The following is a 24599-nucleotide window of genomic DNA, read 5'->3' as shown; positions in this document are numbered from 1 at the left end:
CCGCTAGTATTGATTCAGTTACTGATAGGATAGCCCCGCTAGTATTGATTCAGTTACTGATAGGATAGCCCTGCTTGTATTGATTCAGTTACTGATAGGATAGCCCCGCTAGTATTGATTCAGTTACTGATAGGATAGCCCCGCTAGTATTGATTCAGTTACTGATAGGATAGCCCTGCTAGTATTGATTCAGTTACTGATAGGATAGCCCCGCTAGTATTGATTCAGTTACTGATAGGATAGCCCCGCTAGTATTGATTCAGTTACTGATAGGATAGCCCTGCTAGTATTGATTCAGTTACTGATAGGATAGCCCTGCTAGTATTGATTCAGTTACTGATAGGATAGCCCCGCTAGTATTGATTCAGTTACTGATAGGATAGCCCCGCTAGTATTGATTCAGTTACTGATAGGATAGCCCTGCTAGTATTGATTCAGTTACTGATAGGATAGCCCCGCTAGTATTGATTCAGTTACTGATAGGTAAGCCCCGCTAGTATTGATTCAGTTACTGATAGGATAGCCCCGCTAGTATTGATTCAGTTACTGATAGGATAGCCCTGCTAGTATTGATTCAGTTACTGATAGGATAGCCCGGCTAGTATTGATTCAGTTACTGATAGGATAGCCCTGCTAGTATTGATTCAGTTACTGATAGGATAGCCCGCTAGTATTGATTCAGTTACTGATAGGATAGCCCGCTAGTATTGATTCAGTTACTGATAGGATAGCCCTGCTTGTATTGATTCAGTTACTGATAGGATAGCCCCGCTAGTATTGATTCAGTTACTGATAGGATAGCCCCGCTAGTATTGATTCAGTTACTGATAGGATAGCCCTGCTAGTATTGATTCAGTTACTGATAGGATAGCCCCGCTAGTATTGATTCAGTTACTGATAGGATAGCCCCGCTAGTATTGATTCAGTTACTGATAGGATAGCCCTGCTAGTATTGATTCAGTTACTGATAGGATAGCCCTGCTAGTATTGATTCAGTTACTGATAGGATAGCCCCGCTAGTATTGATTCAGTTACTGATAGGATAGCCCCGCTAGTATTGATTCAGTTACTGATAGGATAGCCCTGCTAGTATTGATTCAGTTACTGATAGGATAGCCCGCTAGTATTGATTCAGTTATTGATAGGATAGCCCCGCTAGTATTGATTCAGTTACTGATAGGATAGCCCTGCTAGTATTGATTCAGTTACTGATAGGATAGCCCTGCTAGTATTGATTCAGTTACTGATAGGATAGCCCTGCTAGTATTGATTCAGTTACTGATAGGATAGCCCTGCTAGTATTGATTCAGTTACTGATAGGATAGCCCCGCTAGTATTGATTCAGTGAACATCACAGGACGAACTATGTCACCTCTACAGGATCAGTGTCCCGAATTCGGGACAGTTGCTGCTCAATATGCGATATGTGACTAGAATGGTGTTGTAAACAACAGCCAACTTTCCAGGACATAGACATGTCTTATATGGGCAGAAAGCTTAAATGATTGTTAATCTAACTGCACTGTCCAATTTACAGTAGCTATTACAGCTAAAAAATACCATGCTATTGTTTGAGGAGAGTGCACAACAACAAAACACTTTTATAACGGCAACTGGTTTGATACATTCACCTCTGAAGGTAAATAATGTAATCTTGCTCTGATTTGTCATCCTGAGGGTCCCAGAGATAAAATGTAGCATAGTTTTGTTTGATAAAATCCATTTTTATATCCTAACACGATCCATGTTGAATACAGCATTTTGCATGAATTCCGACTCTTTCAACAAAACAATTTATGAAAATCAGAAAAACGTTGTTTAAACCCGGTCAAGTTCGGTTTCTGTGCAATCCTCCAGACTCTAGAAGACAACCAAACGTTTCATCATTCTACATGACGTATTGGCTACACAACACGTCAATTAGCCCATGAAGGTCAGCCATCATTACGCACCAATGAGACGAGCAGTGTTCACTTGATTTACAGTGTCTTGGTCCAATGACCACCTAATATGTTGAAACACTGCTAGCGAGATAGCCAATGAGCTGTGACTTTCCAGCAGTGTGACAAACAGCCATCATGCTAGAGCAGTGTTCATTCCAAGGGTGAAAGGAAACAGGACGCGCGGTAGTTTACGTCACGCTGCAGTTCCTTCTCTTCTACAAACTTCTCTCAAAACTGAAAAAGTAAAACATGGCTACTAAGAGTGGAAAAGATAAATTGAAGTCCAAGTGTAGATATTTGGATGAGATTATTGCAGAAATTGACTGGGAGAGTGACACAGAACGAATGGATGAGGACTCTTGAGTGAGCACAGTTTTGATTCCAGCGCGGAATAAATGTTTTTGGAAGGAAAATATCCACTTTTAGATCTCTGACTCAGATTACCTCTGGGGAGCCAACTCCAAAAGAGACCACATTCAAGTCCTCCATCCCCCACTCATTCAAACGTAGGAACTGGTTCCTCCAGTCTGACTCCTGCTGTCTGTGGCGCCACACCCACCCCCCCGGCCGGGCCATCCTGAGGTGTGAAGAGGCCAGCCCAGAAGCGGGGGAGGGCCAGTGCACCAGAGGCAACTACCACTGTGCTAGAGGTTGATGTGGAGCCACTTCCACCAACATTTAGACCTAAAAGGCAGCCAGGACCTCAGCTGGATTTTTTTTTTTTTGTCATTTAGCAGACGCTCTTATCCAGAGCGACTTACAGGAGCAATTAGGGTTAAGTGCCTTGCTCAAGGGCACCTTTCGGTTACTGGCACAACGCTCTTAACCACTAAGCTACCTGCCGCCCCGTGACATGGCTGGAAAGTACAGACCCCTTCATCTTTGTGTGTAAACTTACTTTTTTTTTGTATTACTACTATTAATGTAGCATTTTTGTATGTTCTCTATAGTTATGTACTTGAAAATGTATAAACCTATTCGGCCACTTGGGTACATTTGGGCAAACTCGTGAGGGACACCTGGGAGACTTCATACTAAACATTCATTCTTGAATGTATCAGTCTGAAACTTTGCACTCACACTGTTTCCCTGTTGGGGACAACATCTGAATGACCCCCAGCTTCCTGTCTCAACGTCTGGCCTTTCCTTTCTTGTGCATTTAAAAGATGATGCAATAAAAATAGAAAACGCATGTTATTTTTGATCTTTTACCAGATCTAATGTGTTATATTCTCCTACATTCATTTCACATTTCCACAAACTTCAAAGCGTTTCCTTTCAAATGGTATCAAGAATATGCATATCCTTTCTTCAGGCACTGAGCTACAGGCAGTTAGATTTGGGGTATGTCATTTTAGGCGGAAATTGAGATGAAGGGTCATATCCAGAAGAGGTTTTAATGTGCAACAGGATTTGTCTTTATCATTGCAGTCCTTGATTTATAACAATGGAATGTAAGGGCATTTTATGGAAACAGCTTTAGATCGATGAACACTTTCCTCCGCTGAAAGAGATTCGTCTGTTTTCCTGTAGGATTGGAGCCTATTTATTTCAATGAATCCGGCAGGCAATATTTACGCCTTTCCTGTTCAGCGACGCATCAAAACTTTCTCCAGCACAACTCCCAGTTCCCTCCCAGTTCCCTCCCAGTTCCCTCCCAGTTCCCTCCCAGTTCCCTCCCTGTTCCCTCCCAGTTCCCTCCCAGTTCCCTCCCTGTTCCCTCCCTGTTCCCTCCCTGTTCCCTCCCAGTTCACTCCCTGTTCCCTCCCAGTTCCCTCCCTGTTCCCTCCCAGTTCCCTCCCTGTTCCCTCCCTGTTCCCTCCCTGTTCCCTCCCAGTTCACTCCCTGTTCCCTCCCAGTTCCCTCCCTGTTCCCTCCCAGTTCCCTCCCAGTTCCCTCCCTGTTCCCTCCCAGTTCCCTCCCAGTTCCCTCCCTGTTCCCTCCCAGTTCCCTCCCAGTTCACTCCCAGTTCCCTCCCTGCAGGTATTTAATGTATCACTTCAGATCTTTAGCGCTACTTTTTATTTCTGGGTCGAATAGTGGACACAGAACGCGAACGGTGAAAATTACTATTTCAACAGCACATCTTCAAAACGTTCTGCTGTTAATATCAACCAGTGGCTGAGGCTTTTATAGTGGCTGAGGAAAACCCACTGGTCAATTCTGAGGTCAAATATTAATGTCTATTTAACAACTTTCCACTAATGATTGTATTGTAGTCTACTTTAATCTACCATCCAGTGAAGTTAACAGTCTGAGCAATCAGCTAATAGCTCAAAGATAATCATGGAAGAAAATAAATGCAGCCTACTCCATGAAGATGTTGCAGCCTACCCCATGAAGATGTTGCAGCCTACTCCATGAAGATGTTGGATTGTGGAGAGTTTAATATTATGAATGTCTTATTAATGTAATCCCATGTTTACAACTATTATTCCATTATAGTAATAAACACAAAACATGACTGAATGGTATCCCTCTCTGTCTGTCCCCTGCAGTCTCTCTCTTCCTGTCCCATGCAGTCTCTCTCTTTCTGTTCCCTGCAGTCCCTCTCTGTCTGTCCCCTGCAGTCTCTCTCTGTCTGTCCCCTGCAGTCTCTCTCTTTCTGTTCCCTGCAGTCTCTCTCTTCCTGTCCCATGCAGTCTCTCTCTTTCTGTTCCCTGCAGTCCCTCTCTGTCTGTCCCCTGCAGTCTCTCTCTGTCTGTCCCCTGCAGTCTCTCTCTTCCTGTCCCATGCAGTCTCTCTCTTCCTGTCCCCTGCAGTCTCTCTCTTTCTGTCCCCTGCAGTCTCTCTCTTCCTGTCCCATGCAGTCTCTCTCTTTCTGTTCCCTGCAGTCTCTCTCTTTCTGTTCCCTGCAGTCCCTCTCTGTCTGTCCCCTGCAGTCTCTCTCTGTCTGTCCCCTGCAGTCTCTCTGTCTGTCCCCTGCAGTCTCTCTCTGTCTGTCCCCTGCAGTCTCTCTCTGTCTGTCCCCTGCAGTCTCTCTCTTCCTGTCCCATGCAGTCTCTCTCTGTCTGTCCCCTGTAGTCTCTCTCTGTCTGTCCCCTGTAGTCTCTCTGTCTGTCCCCTGCAGTCTCTCTGTCTGTCCCCTGCAGTCTCTCTGTCTGTCCCCTGCAGTCTCTCTTCCTGTCCCCTGCCGTCTCTCTCTGTCTGTCCCCTGCAGTCTCTCTCTTCCTGTCCCCTGCCGTCTCTCTCTTCCTGTCCCCTGCCGTCTCTCTCTTCCTGTCCCATGCAGTCTCTCTCTTTCTGTTCCCTGCAGTCTCTCTCTTTCTGTTCCCTGCAGTCCCTCTCTGTCTGTCCCCTGCAGTCTCTCTGTCTGTCCCCTGCAGTCTCTCTCTGTCTGTCCCCTGCAGTCTCTCTCTGTCTGTCCCCTGCAGTCTCTCTCTTCCTGTCCCATGCAGTCTCTCTCTGTCTGTCCCCTGCAGTCTCTCTCTGTCTGTCCCCTGTAGTCTCTCTGTCTGTCCCCTGCAGTCTCTCTGTCTGTCCCCTGCAGTCTCTCTGTCTGTCCCCTGCAGTCTCTCTTCCTGTCCCCTGCAGTCTCTCTCTTTCTGTTCCCTGCAGTCCCTCTCTGTCTGTCCCCTGCAGTCTCTCTGTCTGTCCCCTGCAGTCTCTCTCTTCCTGTCCCCTGCCGTCTCTCTCTGTCTGTCCCCTGCAGTCTCTCTCTTCCTGTCCCCTGCCGTCTCTCTCTTCCTGTCCCCTGCAGTCTCTCTGTCTGTCCCCTGCAGTCTCTCTGTCTGTCCCCTGCAGTCTCTCTGTCTGTCCCCTGCAGTCTCTCTCTTTCTGTTCCATGCAGTCCCTCTCTGTCTGTCCCCTGCAGTCTCTCTCTGTCTGTCCCCTGCAGTCTCTCTCTTCCTGTCCCATGCAGTCTCTCTCTGTCTGTCCCCTGCAGTCTCTCTGTCTGTCCCCTGTAGTCTCTCTGTCTGTCCCCTGCAGTCTCTCTGTCTGTCCCCTGCAGTCTCTCTGTCTGTCCCCTGCAGTCTCTCTTCCTGTCCCCTGCAGTCTCTCTCTTTCTGTTCCCTGCAGTCCCTCTCTGTCTGTCCCCTGCAGTCTCTCTGTCTGTCCCCTGCAGTCTCTCTCTTCCTGTCCCCTGCCGTCTCTCTCTGTCTGTCCCCTGCAGTCTCTCTCTTCCTGTCCCCTGCCGTCTCTCTCTTTCTGTCCCCTGCAGTCTCTCTCTGTCTGTCCCCTGCAGTCTCTCTCTTTCTGTTCCCTGCAGTCCCTCTCTGTCTTCCACTGCAGTCTATCTCGTTCTGTCCCCTGCAGTCCCTCTCTGTCTGTCCCCTGCCGTCTCTCTCTTTCTGTCCCCTGCAGTCTCTCTCTGTCTGTCCCCTGCAGTCTCTCTCTTTCTGTTCCCTGCAGTCCCTCTCTGTCTTCCACTGCAGTCTATCTCGTTCTGTCCCCTGCAGTCCCTCTCTGTCTGTCCCCTGCCGTCTCTCTCTTTCTGTCCCCTGCAGTCTCTCTCTGTCTGTCCCCTGCAGTCTCTCTCTTTCTGTTCCCTGCAGTCCCTCTCTGTCTTCCACTGCAGTCTATCTCGTTCTGTCCCCTGCAGTCCCTCTCTGTCTGTCCCCTGCAGTCCCTCTCTGTCTGTCCCCTGCAGTCTCTCTCTGTCTGTCCCCTGCAGTCTCTCTCTTTCTGTCCCCTGAAGTCTCTCTCTTTCTGTTCCCTGCAGTCCCTCTCTGTCTTCCACTGCAGTCTATCTCGTTCTGTCCCCTGCAGTCTCTCTCTTCCTGTCCCCTGCAGTCTATCTCGTTCTGTTCCCTGCAGTCTCTCTCTGTCTGTCCCCTGCAGTCTCTCTGTCTGTCCCCTGCAGTCTCTCTCTGTCTGTCCCCTGCAGTCCCTCTCTGTCTGTCCCCTGCAGTCTCTCTCTTTCTGTTCCCTGTAGTCCCTCTCTGTCTGTCCCCTGCAGTCTCTCTGTCTGTCCCCTGCAGTCTCTCTCTGTCTGTCCCCTGCAGTCCCTCTCTGTCTGTCCCCTGCAGTCTCTCTCTTTCTGTTCCCTGTAGTCCCTCTCTGTCTGTCCACTGCAGTGTCCCTCTGTCTGTCCCCTGTAGTCCCTCTGAAATGGCTGACTTGCTTAAACAAATGTGGTTTCTACTGACAATTGAGATGTACAAACTACGGCATAAGGGGACGCCAAGCGGATAAGAGGCAATCCGTAATTTTGTTTAAGACATTAACGAGCGAGCTAGGACGGACGTAGTCAATATAACTATTTGTTCAGCGCTTTTGAAATCTACAGCAACAGAATTCAGAACATGGGCCGTTCTTACAGTGTTCTCTCCCTGTACACCAAGTCAGAACCGTAGGATAAATAAAGGGGGCATATAAGCAGACAATGAAAGCTCTTACAATATTCGATGATATTTACATTTCTCTAAAACAGCCTATAGGCTACATGTGCACCACCAAGTCAGAACAGTAGGTTAAGTTATGAAGGTTAGATAGATACTGACTCAGCACGGTAGGGTACAGCAGGGTTAGAGAGATACTGACTCAGTATTTTATTTGCCACATGCGCCGAATACAACAGGTGTAGACATTACCGTGAAATGTTTACTTACAGCCCTTAACCAACAATGCATTTATTTGTTAATAAAAAAGTAAATTAAAACAACAACAAAAAGGTGTTGAGAAAAAAAGAGCAGAAGTAAAATAAAATAACAGTAGGGAGGCTATATATACAGGGGGGTACCGGTGCAGAGTCAATGTGCAGGGGCACCGGCTAGTTGAGGTAATATGTACATGTGGGTAGAGTTAAAGTGACTATGCATAAATAATTAACAGAGTAGCAGCAGCGTAAAAAGATGGGGTGGGGGGCGGGCGGGCAGTGCAAATAGTCTGGGTAGTCATGATTAGCTGTTCAGGAGTCTTATGGCTTGGGGGTAGAAGCTGTTAAGAAGCCTCTTGGACCTAGACTTGGCACTCCGGTACCGCTTGCCGTGCGGTAGTAGAGAGAACAGTCTATGACTAGGGTGGCTGGAGTCTTTGACAATTTTGAGGGCCTTCCTATGAAGTATATAATCATGTGTGAGCTGTTTTTTATCAAGATAATTTTTCACATGTTAAGCTACCCCTTGTTTTACCTTTCTAAATAGCTACATTGGCCTTGAGTTTCTTTCTCATTTTTATAATGGTGCTAAAATAAACTTCAGAATATATGAGCTATAAGGTCTTTCTTTCAGCCAATTAGAAACAAGACATACCATAAATCCCTCCCACCTCTGCGAAGACGGAAGTCCGCCTGTTGTTCGACCTGTTCAGATTGGATTATATTTCTCTGAGACATTTCTAAATCAGGTGGGTTATCTCTTACAAACAGCATTTGCATTACAGCAGAAATATTAATAATTTGATGGCCAACGTATCATTTGGCGAGTTAGCAATTCCTACATTTAGCTTACTAGTAGAGTCACGTGCTATTTGCTAATCGGGATAAATTATTTTAGTTTATTTAAATGATTTGATAACTAATATAGCTAGGTATCAAATAACTGTTTTTATTATAGCTAGCGATGATCAGAGGTTTGATGTCGCATCTTAATTGGATGACGGATAGGACACTGACACTGCAGTCAGGTTACGGGAAACCGGGTGCTTTTAGCAACGCGGGTGTATTTACAACATTAGGAACACCTGCTCTTTCCGTGACAGACTGACCAGGTGAATCCAGGTGAAAGCTATGATCCCTTATTGATGTCACCTGTTAAATCCACTTCAATCAGTGTAGATGAAGGGGAGGAGACAGGTTAAAGAAGGGTTTTTAAGCCTTGAGACATTGGGAGTTTCTCAATATGCGAACTACCGTGCTCCACACTCATGCTCCGACCACGTTCTCTTGTGAGGAGGAGAGTACATTTGAGAAGCTCCAATTTGCGTACTCGGAGCACGGTAGCATGCATTTTGAGAAACATTGATTGTGTATTTGTGCCATTCAGAGGGTGAATGGGCAAGACAAAAGATGTAGGTGTCATGTAAAAATCGTCCCAGTGTGAAATAGTTCCCAAGTTGTCCAAAGCGAAAGGGTTATCACTTGACTTACCCCCTAAAATTGTAAAGGACTTAGATAAGATTCTTTATAATTTTATTTGGAGGAACAAGCCTCACTCTACGGAAAGATATTCTCAGTAATACCCAAGAACAAGGAGGTCTTGAGGTTTTAGATTTCAATACTCTAAATAATAATTGTAAAATAAATTGGATTCTGAAGTATATTAAGAACCAGAACAGTATTTGGAATGTCTTCCCTAAGTATTTATTTGACTCTGTTGGTGGTTTAGAATTTCAGCTTGTGTGTAATTTTGATGTTGATAAAATCCCAGTAAAATTGGCCAAATTCCATATGCAGGCACTTTTAGCTTGGATGTTTTTTAAATTTATTTTTATTTCACCTTTATTTAACCAGGTAAGCCAGTTGAGAACAAGTTCTCATTTACAACTGCGACCTGGCCAAGATAAAACAAAGCAGTGCGATAAAAACAACAACACAGAGTTACACATGGGGTAAAACAAAACATAAAGTCAAAAATACAACAGAAAATATATATACAGTGTGTGCAAATGTAGTAAGTTATGGAGGTAAGGCAATAAATAGGCCATAGTGCAAAATAATTACAATTTAGTATTAACACTGGAGTGATAGATGTGCAGAAGATGATGTGCAATTAGAGATACTGGGGTGCAAATGAGCAAAATAAATAACAATATGGGGATGAGGTAGTTGGGTGGGCTAATTTCAGATGGGCTGTGTACAGGTGCAGTGATCGGTAAGCTGCTCTGACAACTGATGCTTAAAGTTAGTGAGGGAGATAAGAGTCTCCAGCTTCAGAGATTTTTGCAGTTCGTTCCAGTCATTTGCAGCAGAGAACTGGAAGGAATGGCGGCCAAAGGAGGTGTTGGCTTTGGGGATGACCAGTGAGATATACCTGCTGGAACGCATACTACGGGTGGGTGTTGCTATGGTGACCAATGAGCTAAGATAAGGCGGGGATTTGCCTAGCAGTGATTTATAGATGACCCGGAGCCAGTGGGTTTGGCGACGAATATGTAGTGAGGGCCAGCCAACAAGAGCGTACAGGTCACAGTGGTGGGTAGTATATGGGGCTTTAGTGACAAAACGGATGGCACTGTGATAGACTACATCCAATTTGCTGAGTAGAGTGTTGGAAGCTATTTTGTAAATGACATCGCCGAAGTCAAGGATCGGTAGGATAGTCAGTTTTACGAGGGCATGTTTAGCAGCATGAGTGAAGGAGGCTTCGTTGCGAAATAGGAAGCCGATTCTAGATCTAACTTTTGATTGGAGATGCTTAATGTGAGTCTGGAAGGAGAGTTTACGGTCTAACCAGACACCTAGGTATTTGTAGTTGTCCACATATTCTATGTCAGACCCGCTGAGAGTAGTGATTCTAGTCGGGCGGGCGGATCAATCAATCAATCAATCAATTTTATTTTATATAGCCCTTCTTACATCAGCTAATATCTCGAAGTGCTGTACAGAAACCCAGCCTAAAACCCCAAACAGCTAGTAATGCAGGTGTAGAAGCACGGTGGCTAGGAAAAACTCCCTAGAAAGGCGAAAACCTAGGAAGAAACCTAGAGAGGAACCAGGCTATGAGGGGTGGCCAGTCCTCTTCTGGCTGTGCCGGGTGAAGATTATAACAGAACCATGCCAAGATGTTCAAAAATGTTCATAAGTGACAAGCATGGTCAAATAATAATCAGGAATAAATCTCAGTTGGCTTTTCATAGCCGATCATTAAGAGTTGAAAACAGCAGGTCTGGGACAGGTAGGGGTTCCATAACCGCAGGCAGAACAGTTGAAACTGGAATAGCAGCAAGGCCAGGCGGACTGGGGACAGCAAGGAGTCACCACGGCCGGTAGTCCCGACGTATGGTCCTAGGGCTCAGGTCTCTCAGTTGGCTTTTCATAGCCGATCATTAAGAGTTGAAAACAGCAGGTCTGGGACAGGTAGGGGTTTCGTAACCGCAGGCAGAACAGTTGAAACTGGAATAGCAGCAAGGCCAGGCGGACTGGGGACAGCAAGGTGTCATCATGCCCGGTAGTCCTGACGTATGGTCCTAGGGCTCAGGTTCTCAGAGAGAAAGAGAGAACGAGAGAATTAGAGAGAGCATACTTAAATTCACACAGGACACTGGATAAGACAGGAGAAGTACTCCAGGTATAACCAACTAACCCCAGCCCCCCGACACATAAACTACTGCAGCATAAATACTGGAGGCTGAGACAGGAGCGGTCCGGAGACACTGTGGCCCCATCCGAAGAAACCCCGGACAGGGCCAAACAGGAAGGATATAACCCCACCCACTCTGCCAAAGCACAGCCCCCGCACCACTAGAGGGATATCCTCAACCACCAACTTACAATCCTGAGACAAGGCCAGTATAGCCCACAGAGGTCTCCACCACAGCACAAACCAAGGGAGCCAACGAACAGGAAGATCACGTCAGTAACTCAACCCACTCAAGTGACGCACCCTCCCAGGGACGGCATGAAAGAGCACCAGCAAGCCAGTGACTCAGCCCCTGCAACAGGGTTAGAGGCAGAGAACCCCAGTGGAGAGGGGAACCGGCCTGGCAGAGACAGCAAGGGCTGTTCGTTGCTCCAGAGCCTTTCCGTTCACCTTCACACTCCTGGGCCAGACTACACTCAATCATATGACCCACTGAAGAGATAAGTCTTCAGTAAAGACTTAAAGGTTGAGACCGAGTCTGCGTCTCTCACATGGGTAGGCAGACTGTTCCATAAAAATGGAGATCTATAGGAGAAAGCCCTGCCTCCCGCTGTTTGCTTAGAAATTCTAGGGACAATTAGGAGGCCTGCGTCTTGTGACCGTAGCGTACGTATTGGTATGTACGGCAGGACCAACTCGGAAAGATAGGTAGGAGCAAGCCCATGTAACGCTTTATAGGTTAACAGTAAAACCTTGAAATCAGCCCTTGCCTTAACAGGAAGCCAGTGTAGGGAAGCTAGCACTGGAGTAATATGATCAAATTTCTTGGTTCTAGTCAGGATTCTAGCAGCCGTATTTAGCACTAACTGAAGTTTATTTAGTGCTTTATCCGGGTAGCCGGAAAATAGAGCATTGCAGTAGTCTAACCTAGAAGTAAGCCAGCAGCGTTTGATTGAAGAGCATGCATTTAGTTTTACTAGCGTTTAAGAGCAATTGGAGGCTACGGAAGGAGTGTTGTATGGCATTGAAGCTCGTTTGGAGGTTAGTTAACACAGTGTCCAATGAAGGGCCAGATGTATACAAAATGGTGTCGTCTGCGTAGAGGTGGATCTGAGAGTCACCAGCAGCAAGAGCGACATCATTGATATACACAGAGAATAGAGTCGGCCCGAGAATTGAACCCTGTGGCACCCCCATAGACTGCCATAGGTCCAGACAACAGGCCCTCCGATTTGACACATTGAACTCTATCTGAGAAGTAGTTGGTGAACCAGGCGAGACAGTCATTTGAGAAACCAAGGCTATTTAGTCTGCCAATAAGAATGCGGTGATTGACAGAGTCAAAAGCCTTGGCCAGGTCGATGAAGACGGCTGCACAGTACTGTCTTTTATCGATCGCGGTTATTATATCGTTTAGGATCTTGAGCGTGGCTGAGGTGCACCCATGACCAGCTCGGAAACCGGATTGCATAGCGGAGAAGGTACGGTGGGATTCGAAATGGTCGGTGATCTGTTTGTTAACTTGGCTTTCAAATACTTTCGAAAGGCAGGGCAGGATGGATATAGGTCTGTAACAGTTTGGATCTAGAGTGTCACCCCCTTTTGAAGAGGGGGATGACCGCGGCAGCTTTCCAATCTCTGGGGATCTCAGACGATACGAAAGAGAGGTTGAACAGGCTAGTAATAGGGGTTGCGACAATTTCGGCGGCTAATTTAAAAAAGGGTCCAGATTGTCTACCCCAGCTGATTTGTAGGGGTCCAGATTGTGCAGCTCTTTCAGAACATCAGCTGTCTGAATTTGTGTGAAGGAGAAGCGGGGGGGGCATGGGCAAGTTGCAGCGGAGGGTGCAGAGCTGGTGGCCGGGTTAGGGGTAGGCACCAGGTGGAAAGCATGGCCAGCCGTAGCAAAATGCTTATTGAAATTATCGTAGATTTATCGGTGGTGATAGTGTTTCCTAGCCTCAGTGCAGTGGGCAGCTGGGAGGAGGTGCTCTTATTCTCCATGGACTTTACAGTGTCCCAAAACCTTTTTGGAGTTAGTGCTACAGGATGCAAATTTCTGTTTGAAAAAGCTAGCCTTTGCTTTCCTAACTGCTTGTGTATATTGGTTCCTGACTTTCCTGAAAAGTTGCATATCGCGGGGGCTGTTCGATGCTAATGCAGTACGCCACAGGATGTTTTTGTGCTGGTCAAGGGCAGTCAAGTCTGGGGTGAACCAGGGGCTATATCTGTTCTTAGTTCTGAATTTTTTGAATGGGGCATGCTTATTTAAGATTGAGAGGAAAGCACTTTTAAAGAACAACCAGGCATCCTCTACTGACGGAATGAGGTCAATATCCATCCAGGATACCCGGGCCAGGTCTATTTTGGGCCTCCTGTAGCTCAGTTGGTAGAGCATGGCGCTTGCAATGCCAGAGTTGTGGGTTTGATTCCCATGGGGGGCCAGTATGAAAAATTTATGCACTCACTAACTGTAAGTCGCTCTGGATAAGAGCGTCTGCTAAATGACTAAATTGGGAAGGCCTGCTCGCTGAAGTGTTTTAGGGAGCGTTTGACAGTGATGAGGGGTGGTCGTTTGACCGAGGACCCATTACGGACGCAGGCAATAAGGTAGTGATCGCTGAGATCCTGGTTGAAGACAGCGGAGGTGTATTTAGAGGGTAAGTTAGTCAGGATGATATCTATGAGGGTACCCATGTTTACGGATTTAGGGTTGTACCTGGTAGGTTCCTTGATGATTTGTGGGGGTGAAACTCAATATTACAAAGATGTTCCTAATGTTTTATACACTCAGTGTACTAGTTTATACACTAGTGTTGCTTTCAATTGTATTGGGTTGCACAAAAACAGTCCCTGGGAAGCCACAAGTTAAATACAATTCCGTTTCACGTTTGGAAAGTCTGTTTCATAATACGAACCTTAAGATATGTTGTCTCAAACTCCCCCCGTCATAATGACCAACCGTCCTTCCCACTGTCACAATAAGTTGACATGGAATTATATTTAACTTGTGGCTTCCCAGGGACTGTTTTTGTGCAACCCAGGACAATTGAAAGCAATACTAGTGCATTCGGAAAGTATTCAGTCCTCTTGACTTTTTCCACATTTTGTTACGTTACAGCCTTATTCTAAAATTGATTAAATACAAGTTCCTCATCAATCTACACACAATACCCCATAATGACAAAGCGAAAACAGGTTTTTAGAAATGTTAGCAAATGTATATAAAAAAATATAAAAAACACTTATTTACATAAGTATTCAGACCCTTTGCTATGACACTTGAAATTGAGCTTTCCATTGATCATCTTTGAGATGTTTCTACAACTTGATTGGAGTCCACCTGTGGTAAATTCAATTGATTGGACATGATTTGGAAAGGCACACACCTGTCTATATAAGGTCCCACAGTTGACAGTGCATGTCAGAGCAAAAACCAAGCCATGAGGTCGAAGGAATTGTCTGTAGAGCTCCAAGACACAGATCTGGGGAAGGATACCAAAAAATGTCTGCAGCATTTAAAGTCCCCAAGAACACAGTGGCCTCCATCATTCTTAAATGGAAGAAGTTTAGAACCACCAAGACTCTTCCTAGAGCTGGCCGCCTGGCCAAACTGAGCAATCGGGGGAGAAGGGCCTTGGTCAGGGAGGTGACCAAGAACCCGATGGTCACTCTGACAGAGCTCCAGAGTTCCTCTGTGGAGATGGGAGACCCTTCCAGAAGGACAACCATCTCTGCAGCACTCCACCAATCAGGCCTTTATGGTACAGTGGCCAGATGGAAGCCACTCCTCAGTAAAAGGCACATGACAGCCCGCTTGGAGTTTGCCAAAAGGCACCTAAAGAACTCACAGATCATGAGAAACAAGATTCTCTGGTCTGATGAAACCAAGATTGAACTCTTTGGCCTGAATGCCAAGCGTCACATCTGGACGAAACCTGGCACCATCCCTACAGTGAAGCATGGTGGTGGCAGCATCATGCTCTGGGGATGTTTTCAGCGGGACTAGTCAGGATCGAGGGAAAGATGAACAGAACAAAGTACAGAGAGATCCTTGATGAAAACCTGCTCCAGAGCACTCAGGACCTCAGACTGGGGCGAAGGTTCACCTTCCAACAGGACAACGACCCTAAGCACACAGCCAAGACAACGCAGGTGTGGCTTCGGGACAAGTCTCTGAATGTCCTTGAGTGGCCCAGCCAGAGCCCGATAGAACGTCTCTTGAGAGACCTGAAAATAACTGTGCAGCGACGCTCCCCATCCAACCTGACAGAGTTTGAGAGGATCTGCAGAGAAGAATGGGAGAAACTCCCCAAATACAGGTGTGCCAAGCTTGTAGCGTCATACCCAAGAAGACTCAAGGCTGTAATCGCTGCCAAAGGTGCTTCAACAAAGTACTGAGTAAAGGGTCTGAATACTTATGTAAATGTGATATTTCTGTTTTTCATTTTTAATACATTTGCAAAAATTTCAAAAAACTGTTTTTGCTTTTTCATTATGGGGTATTGTGTGTAGATTGTTGAGGGGAAAATATATTTAATCAATTTTAGAATAAGGCTGTAATGTAACAAAATGTGGAAAAAGTCAAGGGGTCTGAATACTTTCCAAATGCACTGTATGTAAATACACCCGTGTTGCTGAAAGTACCTATCTGAGGCAAGACCTCCTCCAAGGACACGGAGTCTGTTGATGAGGGAGTCTGTTGATGAGGGAGTCTGTTGATGAGGGTTGGGAGGGAGAGTGTTGCTGTTGTGTGTGTGTGTGTTGTGTGTGTGTGTGTGTGTCGAAGGTACCTTGGAGTGTTGAGGGGTAGGTAGGTTGTAGCGTAGACATATACTCTATAGAAAGGGCTTAACCTTTAACCCTGGAAATGTGAACTAATGTTGCCAGGTCACCTATTATACCATCTATAGATTATATTTCTACGGGTTGTAGTGACTAGACTACTAGACTGTTCTCTCTCACTGTCATCTCTCACTGTCATCTCTGTATGTATTGAAGGGCAGACCAGTGTGTGTTTATGGGGGATGGACGGGGAGCCAGAGGAGACTCCGGTTTAGTGTGACTGACTACCATGTTTGTTTGTGGGTTGAACGGAAGGTTTCTGCTCTTTCTGTGTTGTTATTGTGCAGACAGTAGACAGAACGGTAGGGTTGGCTGATATTTGGGGAGACTTCTTCTACGATATGCTACTCTAAAAATATATTGATATATACGATATAATCGTTTTGCACCGTTAATGACTAAATCATTATAGACTGTGACTAAATCCAGACTGTCATTATTTTGCTAATTTATTATATAATGGTCGCATTCTCATTAAGTAATCTCCGTATGGTGAAAAAATAAGGCTTAGCCTAGTTAATTCATTTAGACTTCATTTGACAGATTGATAGTCTAACTGATAAAACTGCACAGTTTTGATTTGTAAAGTTCAAATAAGTATATTTTTGTAAATCATGATATATCATCTTGCACATCACTATATCATCAATGTCAAATATCACGATGTTCAATTTAATAATATCTGCCCAACCCTACAGACCAGTGCCATGGTTGCTGGCGTCACGATCCGAAGGTACCAGGATGATGACAAGGAGTCCGTGAAGGAGATCTTCACCCTGGGGATGAGCGAGCACGTCCCCTCCTCCTTCATGCACCTCCTCAAACAGCCCCTGACCCAGATGACCCTGATGGTCACGTTCTGCGCCCTGCTGGCCAGCTCCAAGTCCATCCTGCTGCCTGTAGTAGCGGTCACTCTCCTCCTGGCCGGGGCCAAGCAGCTGGTGGGCTACCTCTTCAACAGCTACATCGACACCTCCCTTAAGAAGGACCTCAACCACATCCAGGAGACCTACCTGGAGAACAAGGACTCGTGTTTCTGGGTGGCTGAGAGCGACGGCCGGGTGGTGGCAACGGTGGCCTGCCTGCCCGCGGAGAGGGAACCAGGCTACATGGAGCTGAAGAGGTTGTCTGTACGCCGGACACACCGGGGTATGGGCATCGCCAAGGCCCTCAGCAGGACAGTGGCAGACTTCAGCAGGGAGAGAGGCTTCCCTGCTGTCATCCTCTACACGTCTGTAGTGCAGACTGATGCACAGAGGCTGTATGAGAACATGGGCTACACACGGATCAGAGAGTTCGTCATCCCTGAGCCCATCGCCAAAATCACCAACTTTACTCTGATAGAGTACAGACTGGACTTACTGCGGGGGGGGGAATAGGAGGAGGACTGAAAGGACAGTAGGACGCAGACAGACAGACAGACAGACAGACAGACAGACAGACAGACACATATCTACAGTTCATTCGGAAAGTATTCAGACCCTTTACTCAGTACTTTGTTGAAGGGTCAATAACGTATAAGGTTTTAAAAAGGGAAACATTTTGAAAAGGGAAAACTATTTAATTTCAAACACTAATGTTCCCTTGAGTGTTACGTATGCACGTTCAGGGTTTGTCGCAAAAAATGGTTGTTAATTTTCATTTTTTTATGCGATTGTTAAATTGACCTCCAAAAAAAAAGTGATTTGGTGCGACCATGAATCAAAAATAAAAAAATGTTTTCGGACCATTATTTCAAGCAAATAAGAGTAAAATATGAATATATGCATATCTCAAATATTCAACATTAAAGAAGTTATAAGTTACAGTATAATAAATATCTTTCTTTTTCACTTTTCACTGGACGAACCTTTTTGAATGACTCAACTACAACTTCTGTTAAATAAATGAAAACCAGTCTCTTATAGAAAAAAAGTAACATTAAAAACACTGGTTGTACCGAATGAACATTGCTGGTCGCACCGCATGACTGTTTTGTTATGGTGTATTTTTTTTGGCAGATTCTCCATTTCCCTCTTAATCAAACATGCTTTACTATTCAACAACGATGCCTTCTAATGCTTAATAAAATACCAAAAATGTGACTCAAATGATTATCACGCAGAAACAATTAACTTCTAAAAACAGGATTAAAATGATGCATTATGATGAATTTTTAATACAATGTTAAAAACAGTGTTAAGAATCATTGTAATAAATTAATAGTAAAGTAATTGAAATACAATAATTAAACATTAAAATATAAAATGCATAAAAAAGTGTTTTTCTACATTTGTATTTGTATTTATTAAGGATCCCCATTAGTTCCTGCCAAGGCAGCAGCTACTCTTCCTGGGGTTTATTATGGATCCCCATTAGTTCCTGCCAAGGCAGCAGCTACTCTTCCTTGGGGTTTATTATGGATCCCCATTAGTTCCTGCCAAGGCAGCAGCTACTCTTCCTGGGGTTTATTATGGATCCCCATTAGTTCCTGCCAAGGCAGCAGCTACTCTTCCTGGGGTTTATTATGGATCCCCATTAGTTCCTGCCAAGGCAGCAGCTACTCTTCCTGGGGTTTATTATGGATCCCCATTAGTTCCTGCCAAGGCAGCAGCTACTCTTCCTGGGGTTTATTATGGATCCCCATTAGTTCCTGCCAAGGCAGCAGCTACTCTTCCTGGAGTCCAGCAAAGTTAAGGCAGTTATACATTTTAAAAGCATTACAATACATTCATAACAGATTTCACAACATATTAAGTGTGTGACCTCAGGCCTCTACTCTACTACCACATATCTATAACACAAAATCCATGTGTGTATAGTGCGTATGTTATCATGTGTGTGTATGCATGTGTCTGTGCCTATGTTTGTGTTGCTTCACAGTCCCCGCTGTTCCATAAGGTGGATTTTTATCAATTTTTTAAAATTTTACTGTGAGTTACCTGATATGGAATAGAGTTCCATGTAGTCATGGCTCTATGTAGTACTGTGCGCCTCCCATAGTCTGTTCTTGACTTGGGGACTGTGAAGAGACCTCTGGTGGCATGTCTTGTGGGGTATGCATGGGTGTCTGAGCTGTGTGCCAGTAGCTCAAACAGACAGCTCGGTGCTTTCAACATGTCAATACCTCTCATAAATACAAGTAGTGATGAAGTCAATCTCTCCTCCACTTTGAACCAGGAGAGATTGACATGCATATTATTAATATTAGCTCTCTGTGTACATCCAAGGGCCGGCCGTGCTGCCCTGTTTTGAGACAATTGCAATTTTCCCAAGTCCCTCTTTGTGGCACCTGACCACAAGACTGAACAGTAGTCCAGGTGCGACAAAACTAGGGCCTGTAGGACCTGCCTTGTTGATAGTGCTGTTAAGAAGGCAGAGCAGCTCTTTATTATGGACAGACTTCTCCCCATCTTAGCTGCTGTTGTATCAATATGTTTTGACCATGACAGTTTACAATCCAGGGTTACTCCAAGCAGTTTAGTCACCTCAACTTGCACAATTTCCACATTATTCATTACAAGATTTAGTTGAGGTTTAGGGTTGAGTGAATGATTTGTCCCAAATACAATGCTTTCAGTTTTAGAAATATTTAGGACTAACTTATTCCTTGCCACCCATTCTGAAACTAACTGCAGCTCTTTGTTAAGTGTTGCAGTCATTTCAGTCGCTGTGGTAGCTGGCGTGTTTACAGTTGAAGTCGGAAGTTTACATACACACATTTCTTGTGAACAAACTAGTTTTGGCAAGTCGGTTAGGACATCTACTTTGTGCATGACAAGTAATTTTTCCAACAATTGTTTACAGACAGATTATTTCACTTATAATTCACTGTATCACAATTCCAGTGGGTCAGAAGTTTACATACACTAAGTTGACTGTGCCTTTAAACAGCTTGGAAAATTCCAGAAAATGATGTCATGGCTTTAGAAGCTTCTGATAGACTAATTGACATCATTTGAGTCAATTGGAGGTGTACCTGTGGATGTATTTCAAGACCTACCTTCATTTTTTCAAAGTCAGTGCCTCTTTGCTTGACATCATGGGAAAATCAAAAGAAATCAGCCAAGACCTCAGAAAATAAATTGTAGACCTCCACATGTCTGGTTCATCCTAGGGAGCAATTTCCAAACGCCTGAAGGTACCACGTTCATCTGTACAAACAATAGTACACAAGTATAAACACCATGGGACCACGCAGCCGTCATACTGCTCAGGAAGGAGACGCGTTTTGTCTCCTAGAGATGAACGTACTTTGGTGCGAAAAGTGCAAATCAATCCCAGAACAACAGCAGAGGACCTTGTGAAGATGCTGGAGGAAACAGGTACAAAAGTATCTATATCCACAGTAAAACGAGTCCTATATCGACCTAACCTGAATGGCCGCTCAGCAAGGAAGAAGCCACTGCTCCAAAACCGCCATAAAAAAGCCAGACTACGGTTTGCAACTGCACATGGGGTCAAATATCGTAGTCTTTGGAGAAATGTCCTCTGGTCTGATGAAACAAAAATAGAACTGTTTGGCCATAATGACCATCGTTATGTTTGGAGGAAAAAGGGGGCGGCTTGCAAGCCGAAGAACACCATCCCAACCGTGAAGCACGGGGGTGGCAGCATCATGCTGTGGGGGTGCTTTGCTGCAGGAGGGACTGGTGCACTTCACAAAATAGATGGCATCGTGAGGAAGGAAAATTATGTGGATATATTGAAGCAACATCTCAAGACATCAGTCAGGAAGTTAAAGCTTGGTCGCAAATGGATCTTCCAAATGGACAATGACCCCAAGCATACTTCCAAAGTTGTGGCAAAATGGCTTAAGGACAACAAAGTCAAGGTATTGGAGTGGCCATCACAACGCCCTGACCTCAATCCTATAGAAAAGTTGTTGGTAGAACTGAAAAAGCGTGTGCGAGCAAGGAGACCTACAAACCTGACTCAGTTACACCAGCTCTGTCAGGAGGAATGGGCCAAAATTCACAATTTATTGTGGGAAGCTTGTGGAAGGCTACCCGAAAAGTTTGACCCAAGTTAAACAATTTAAAGGCAATGCTACCAAATACTAATTGAGTGGCGCAGTGGTCTAAGGCACTGCATCGCAGTGCTAACTGTGCCACTAGAGATCCTGGTTCAAATCCAGGCTCTGTCGCAGCCGGCCGTGACCGGGAGACTCATGGGCGGCGCACAATTGGCCCAGGGTAGGGGAGGGAATGGCCGGCAGGGATGTAGCTCAGTTGATAGAGCATGGCGTTTGCAACGCAAGGGTTGTGGGTTCGATTCCCACGGGGGGCCAGTATAAAAAAATATATATGTATTCACTAACTGTAAGTCGCTCTGGATAAGAGCGTCTGCTAAATGACTAAAAATGTAAATGTAAAATGAGTGTATGTAAACTTCTGACCCACTGGGAATGTGATGAAATAAATAAAAGCATAAATAATTCTCTCTACTATTATTCTGACATTTCACATTCTTAAAATAAAGTGGTGATCCTAACTGACCTAAGACAGGGAATTTTTACTAGGATTAAATGTCAGGAATTGTGAAAAACTGAGTTTAAATGTATTTGGCTAAGGTGTATGTAAACTTCCGACTTCAACTGTAGTGTTGAGTCATCCGCATACATTAACACACTGGCTTAACACAAAGTCTTTGGTTACAGATATGCCTCACCATCGATCCGGCCTCTGCCGTGTCTCGAAGCAGATTGCGAGGCCAGAGCCACAGAACTCACCTGAGAAGACAGCTGCTGAGATGCCGGCTGCATACAGGCCACTACAGCCAAAGGGGCATACAGTGGGGAGAACAAGTATTTGATACACTGCCGATTTTGCAGGTTTTCCTACTTACAAAGCATGTAGAGGTCTGTAATTTTTATCATAGGTACACTTCAACTGTGAGAGACGGAATCTAAAACAAAAATCCAGAAAATCACATTGTATGATTTTTAAGTAATTAATTTGCATTTTATTGCATGACATAAGTATTTGATACATCAGAAAAGCAGAACATAATATTTGGTACAGAAACCTTTGTTTGCAATTACAGAGATCATACGTTTCCTGTAGGTCTTGACCAGGTTTGCACACACTGCAGCAGGGATTTTGGCCCACTCCTCCATACAGACCTTCTCCAGATCCTTCAGGTTTCGGGGCTGTCGCTGGGCAATACGGACTTTCAGCTCCCTCCAAAGATGTTCTATTGGGTTCAGGTCTGGAGACTGGCTAGGCCACTCCAGGACCTTGAGATGCTTCTTACGGAGCCACTCCTTAGTTGTCCTGGCTGTGTGTTTCGGGTCATTGTCATGCGGGAAGACCCAGCCACGACCCATCTTCAATGCTCTTACTGAGGGAAGGACAGTCGTCCTGTCCCCTTTGCAGAAAAGCTTCCCCAAAGAATGATGTTTCCACCTCCATGCTTCACGGTTGGGATGGTGTTCTTGGGGTTGTACTCATCCTTCTTCCTCCAAACACAGTGAGTGGAGTTTAGACCAAAAAGCTCTATTTTTGTCTCATCAGACCACATGACCTTCTCCCATTCCTCCTCTAGATCATCCAGATGGTCATTGGCAAACTTCCGACGGGCCTGGACATGCGCTGGCATGAGCAGGGGGACCTTGCGTGCGCTGCAGGATTTTAATCCATGACGGCATAGTGTGTTACTAATGGTTTTCTTTGAGACTGTGGTCCCAGCTCTCTTCAGGTCCTCTGTAGCTCAGCTGGTAGAGCACGGCGCTTGTAACGCCAAGGTAGTGGGTTCGATCCCCGGGACCACCCATACACAAAAATGTATGCACGCATGACTGTAAGTCGCTTTGGATAAAAGCGTCTGCTAAATGGCATATTATTATTATTATTATATTCAGGTCATTGACCAGGTCCTGCCGTGTAGTTCTGGGCTGATCCCTCACCTTCCTCATGATCATTGATGCCCCACGAGGTGAGATCTTGCATGGAGCCCCAGACTGAGGGTGATTGACCATCATCTTGAACTTCTTCCATTTTCTAATAATTGCGCCAACAGTTGTTGCCTTCTCACCAAGCTGCTTGCTTATTGTCCTGTAGCCCATCCCAGCCTTGTGCAGGTCTACAATTTTATCCCTGATGTCCTTACACAGCTCTCTGGTCTTGGCCATTGTGGAGAGGTTGGAGTCTGTTTGATTGAGTGTGTGGACAGGTGTCTTTTATACAGGTAACGAGTTCAAACGGGTGCAGTTAATACAGGTAATGAGTGGAGAACAGGAGGGCTTCTTAAAGAAAAACTAACACGTCTGTGAGAGACAGAATTCTTACTGGTTGGTAGGTGATCAAATACTTATGTCATGCAATAAAATGCAAATTCATTACTTAAAAATCATACAATGTGATTTTCTGGATTTTTTTTTTGATTCCGTCTCTCACAGTTGAAGTGTACCTATGATAAAAATTACAGACCTCTACATGCTTTGTAAGTAGGAAAACCTGCAAAATCGGCAGTGTATCAAATACTTGTTCTCCCCACTGTATGTGTATGTATGCATGTATGTGGGTGTTACAATCTATCTGCAATATTAAGCTGATCTACCCCCTAGTAAAATGAATTATGCGAGAAATGTCGATGGAAACGCTTTTATGCGCACATATTGATATAACAATTTTACATTTTAGTCATTTAGCAGACGCTCTTATCCAGAGCGACTTACAGTAGGTGAGTGCATACATTTTCATACTGGCCCCCCCGTGGGAAACGAACCCACAACCCTGGCGTTGCAAGCGCCATGTTCTACCAACTGAGCTACAGGGGACCAGGTAGTTGAGGACTTGGTGGACTGTATATTCTGTAGGGTTGTACTTAGCACTATGTGTTCTCTCCCAGGCGCTTGTAAGGGCACAGATGACAGACCGGTATGATTCCAGTTGAGGTAGTTTAATTTACGCTGATTCACAGAGCAGTAATGGCACAATTGTGTCAACCAAGAGTTTGTGTGTGGTTCTGAAAAAGGGAAAATGAAATACAATAGTAAATGGCAGGTACAGGCTTAATACAACCTCCAATTACATAAGCTATAAATAATATGGCTACAATAGGTTATCTGCTGCACAAGGGCAATACAACCTAACAACATGGCTGTGACTTCACTAATGAATGATCAGAGGAGTGCAACTGCGCAGCACCATCATCCTCACACAACTGCATGAACTTGAATGTATAATGCATCCACAAGGCTAATTGCTAACAAAATACCCACATAATCTAAACAGCATACATCCATATAACCACAGTGCATATAAGACTAGACCCTGAAATGCTAAATGTCTGAAATTAGATGACAAACAGGGTCAGCAAGCTTACAGTTGCTAGCTCGCGGTAAAAACGCTAACTAGCATAACAAAGAAGTGCGTCCACAACACATGAATTGTAGGAAATATGAACTCAAATTTCTGAACGATGTACACTGGCCTTGGATAAAACAAAGAACGCTAACTAAAGGTAATCACAGGAGATGGTTGGAATTTATCACGGCTCATGTACTTCCTCTAGTTCCTTCCTTATCCTCAGTTTGAGATCTCCCAGCATGCTGTGCTCCTCCCACTATGACTCGTCGGGAAAGCGTGCAGTTTATGAGTCTACAGATGAAATAAAATATGAACTTCACAGCGTGGTGAAAGTGCAA

General features: G+C 44.9%; 1 protein-coding gene and 1 long non-coding RNA gene across 2 annotated transcripts; one reads left to right on the top strand and one right to left on the bottom strand.

The window, feature by feature from the left end:
• Nucleotides 1-8159: 8159 nt before the first annotated feature.
• LOC121545290 (probable N-acetyltransferase CML1) lies at nucleotides 8160-18212 on the top strand. The gene is made up of 2 exons (XM_041855714.1): nucleotides 8160-8231; nucleotides 16669-18212. Exon 2 carries the CDS (start codon nucleotides 16678-16680, stop codon nucleotides 17347-17349), a length of 672 nt encoding a protein of 223 aa, XP_041711648.1. The 5' UTR covers nucleotides 8160-8231; nucleotides 16669-16677; the 3' UTR covers nucleotides 17350-18212.
• A 5623-nt stretch (nucleotides 18213-23835) lies between these two features.
• Nucleotides 23836-24599, bottom strand: LOC121545289. The gene is made up of 2 exons (XR_005996247.2): nucleotides 24424-24599; nucleotides 23836-23917 (listed from the first exon to the last, which is right to left on the bottom strand). It is a non-coding gene; the product is annotated as an uncharacterized LOC121545289 (long non-coding RNA).

This window comes from Coregonus clupeaformis, chromosome 25 (assembly GCF_020615455.1).
Source record: "Coregonus clupeaformis isolate EN_2021a chromosome 25, ASM2061545v1, whole genome shotgun sequence".
Lineage (NCBI taxonomy): Eukaryota > Metazoa > Chordata > Actinopteri > Salmoniformes > Salmonidae > Coregonus > Coregonus clupeaformis.
Note: the sequence above shows the minus strand (reverse complement) of the source record. Positions and strands in the feature narration are given on the sequence as shown.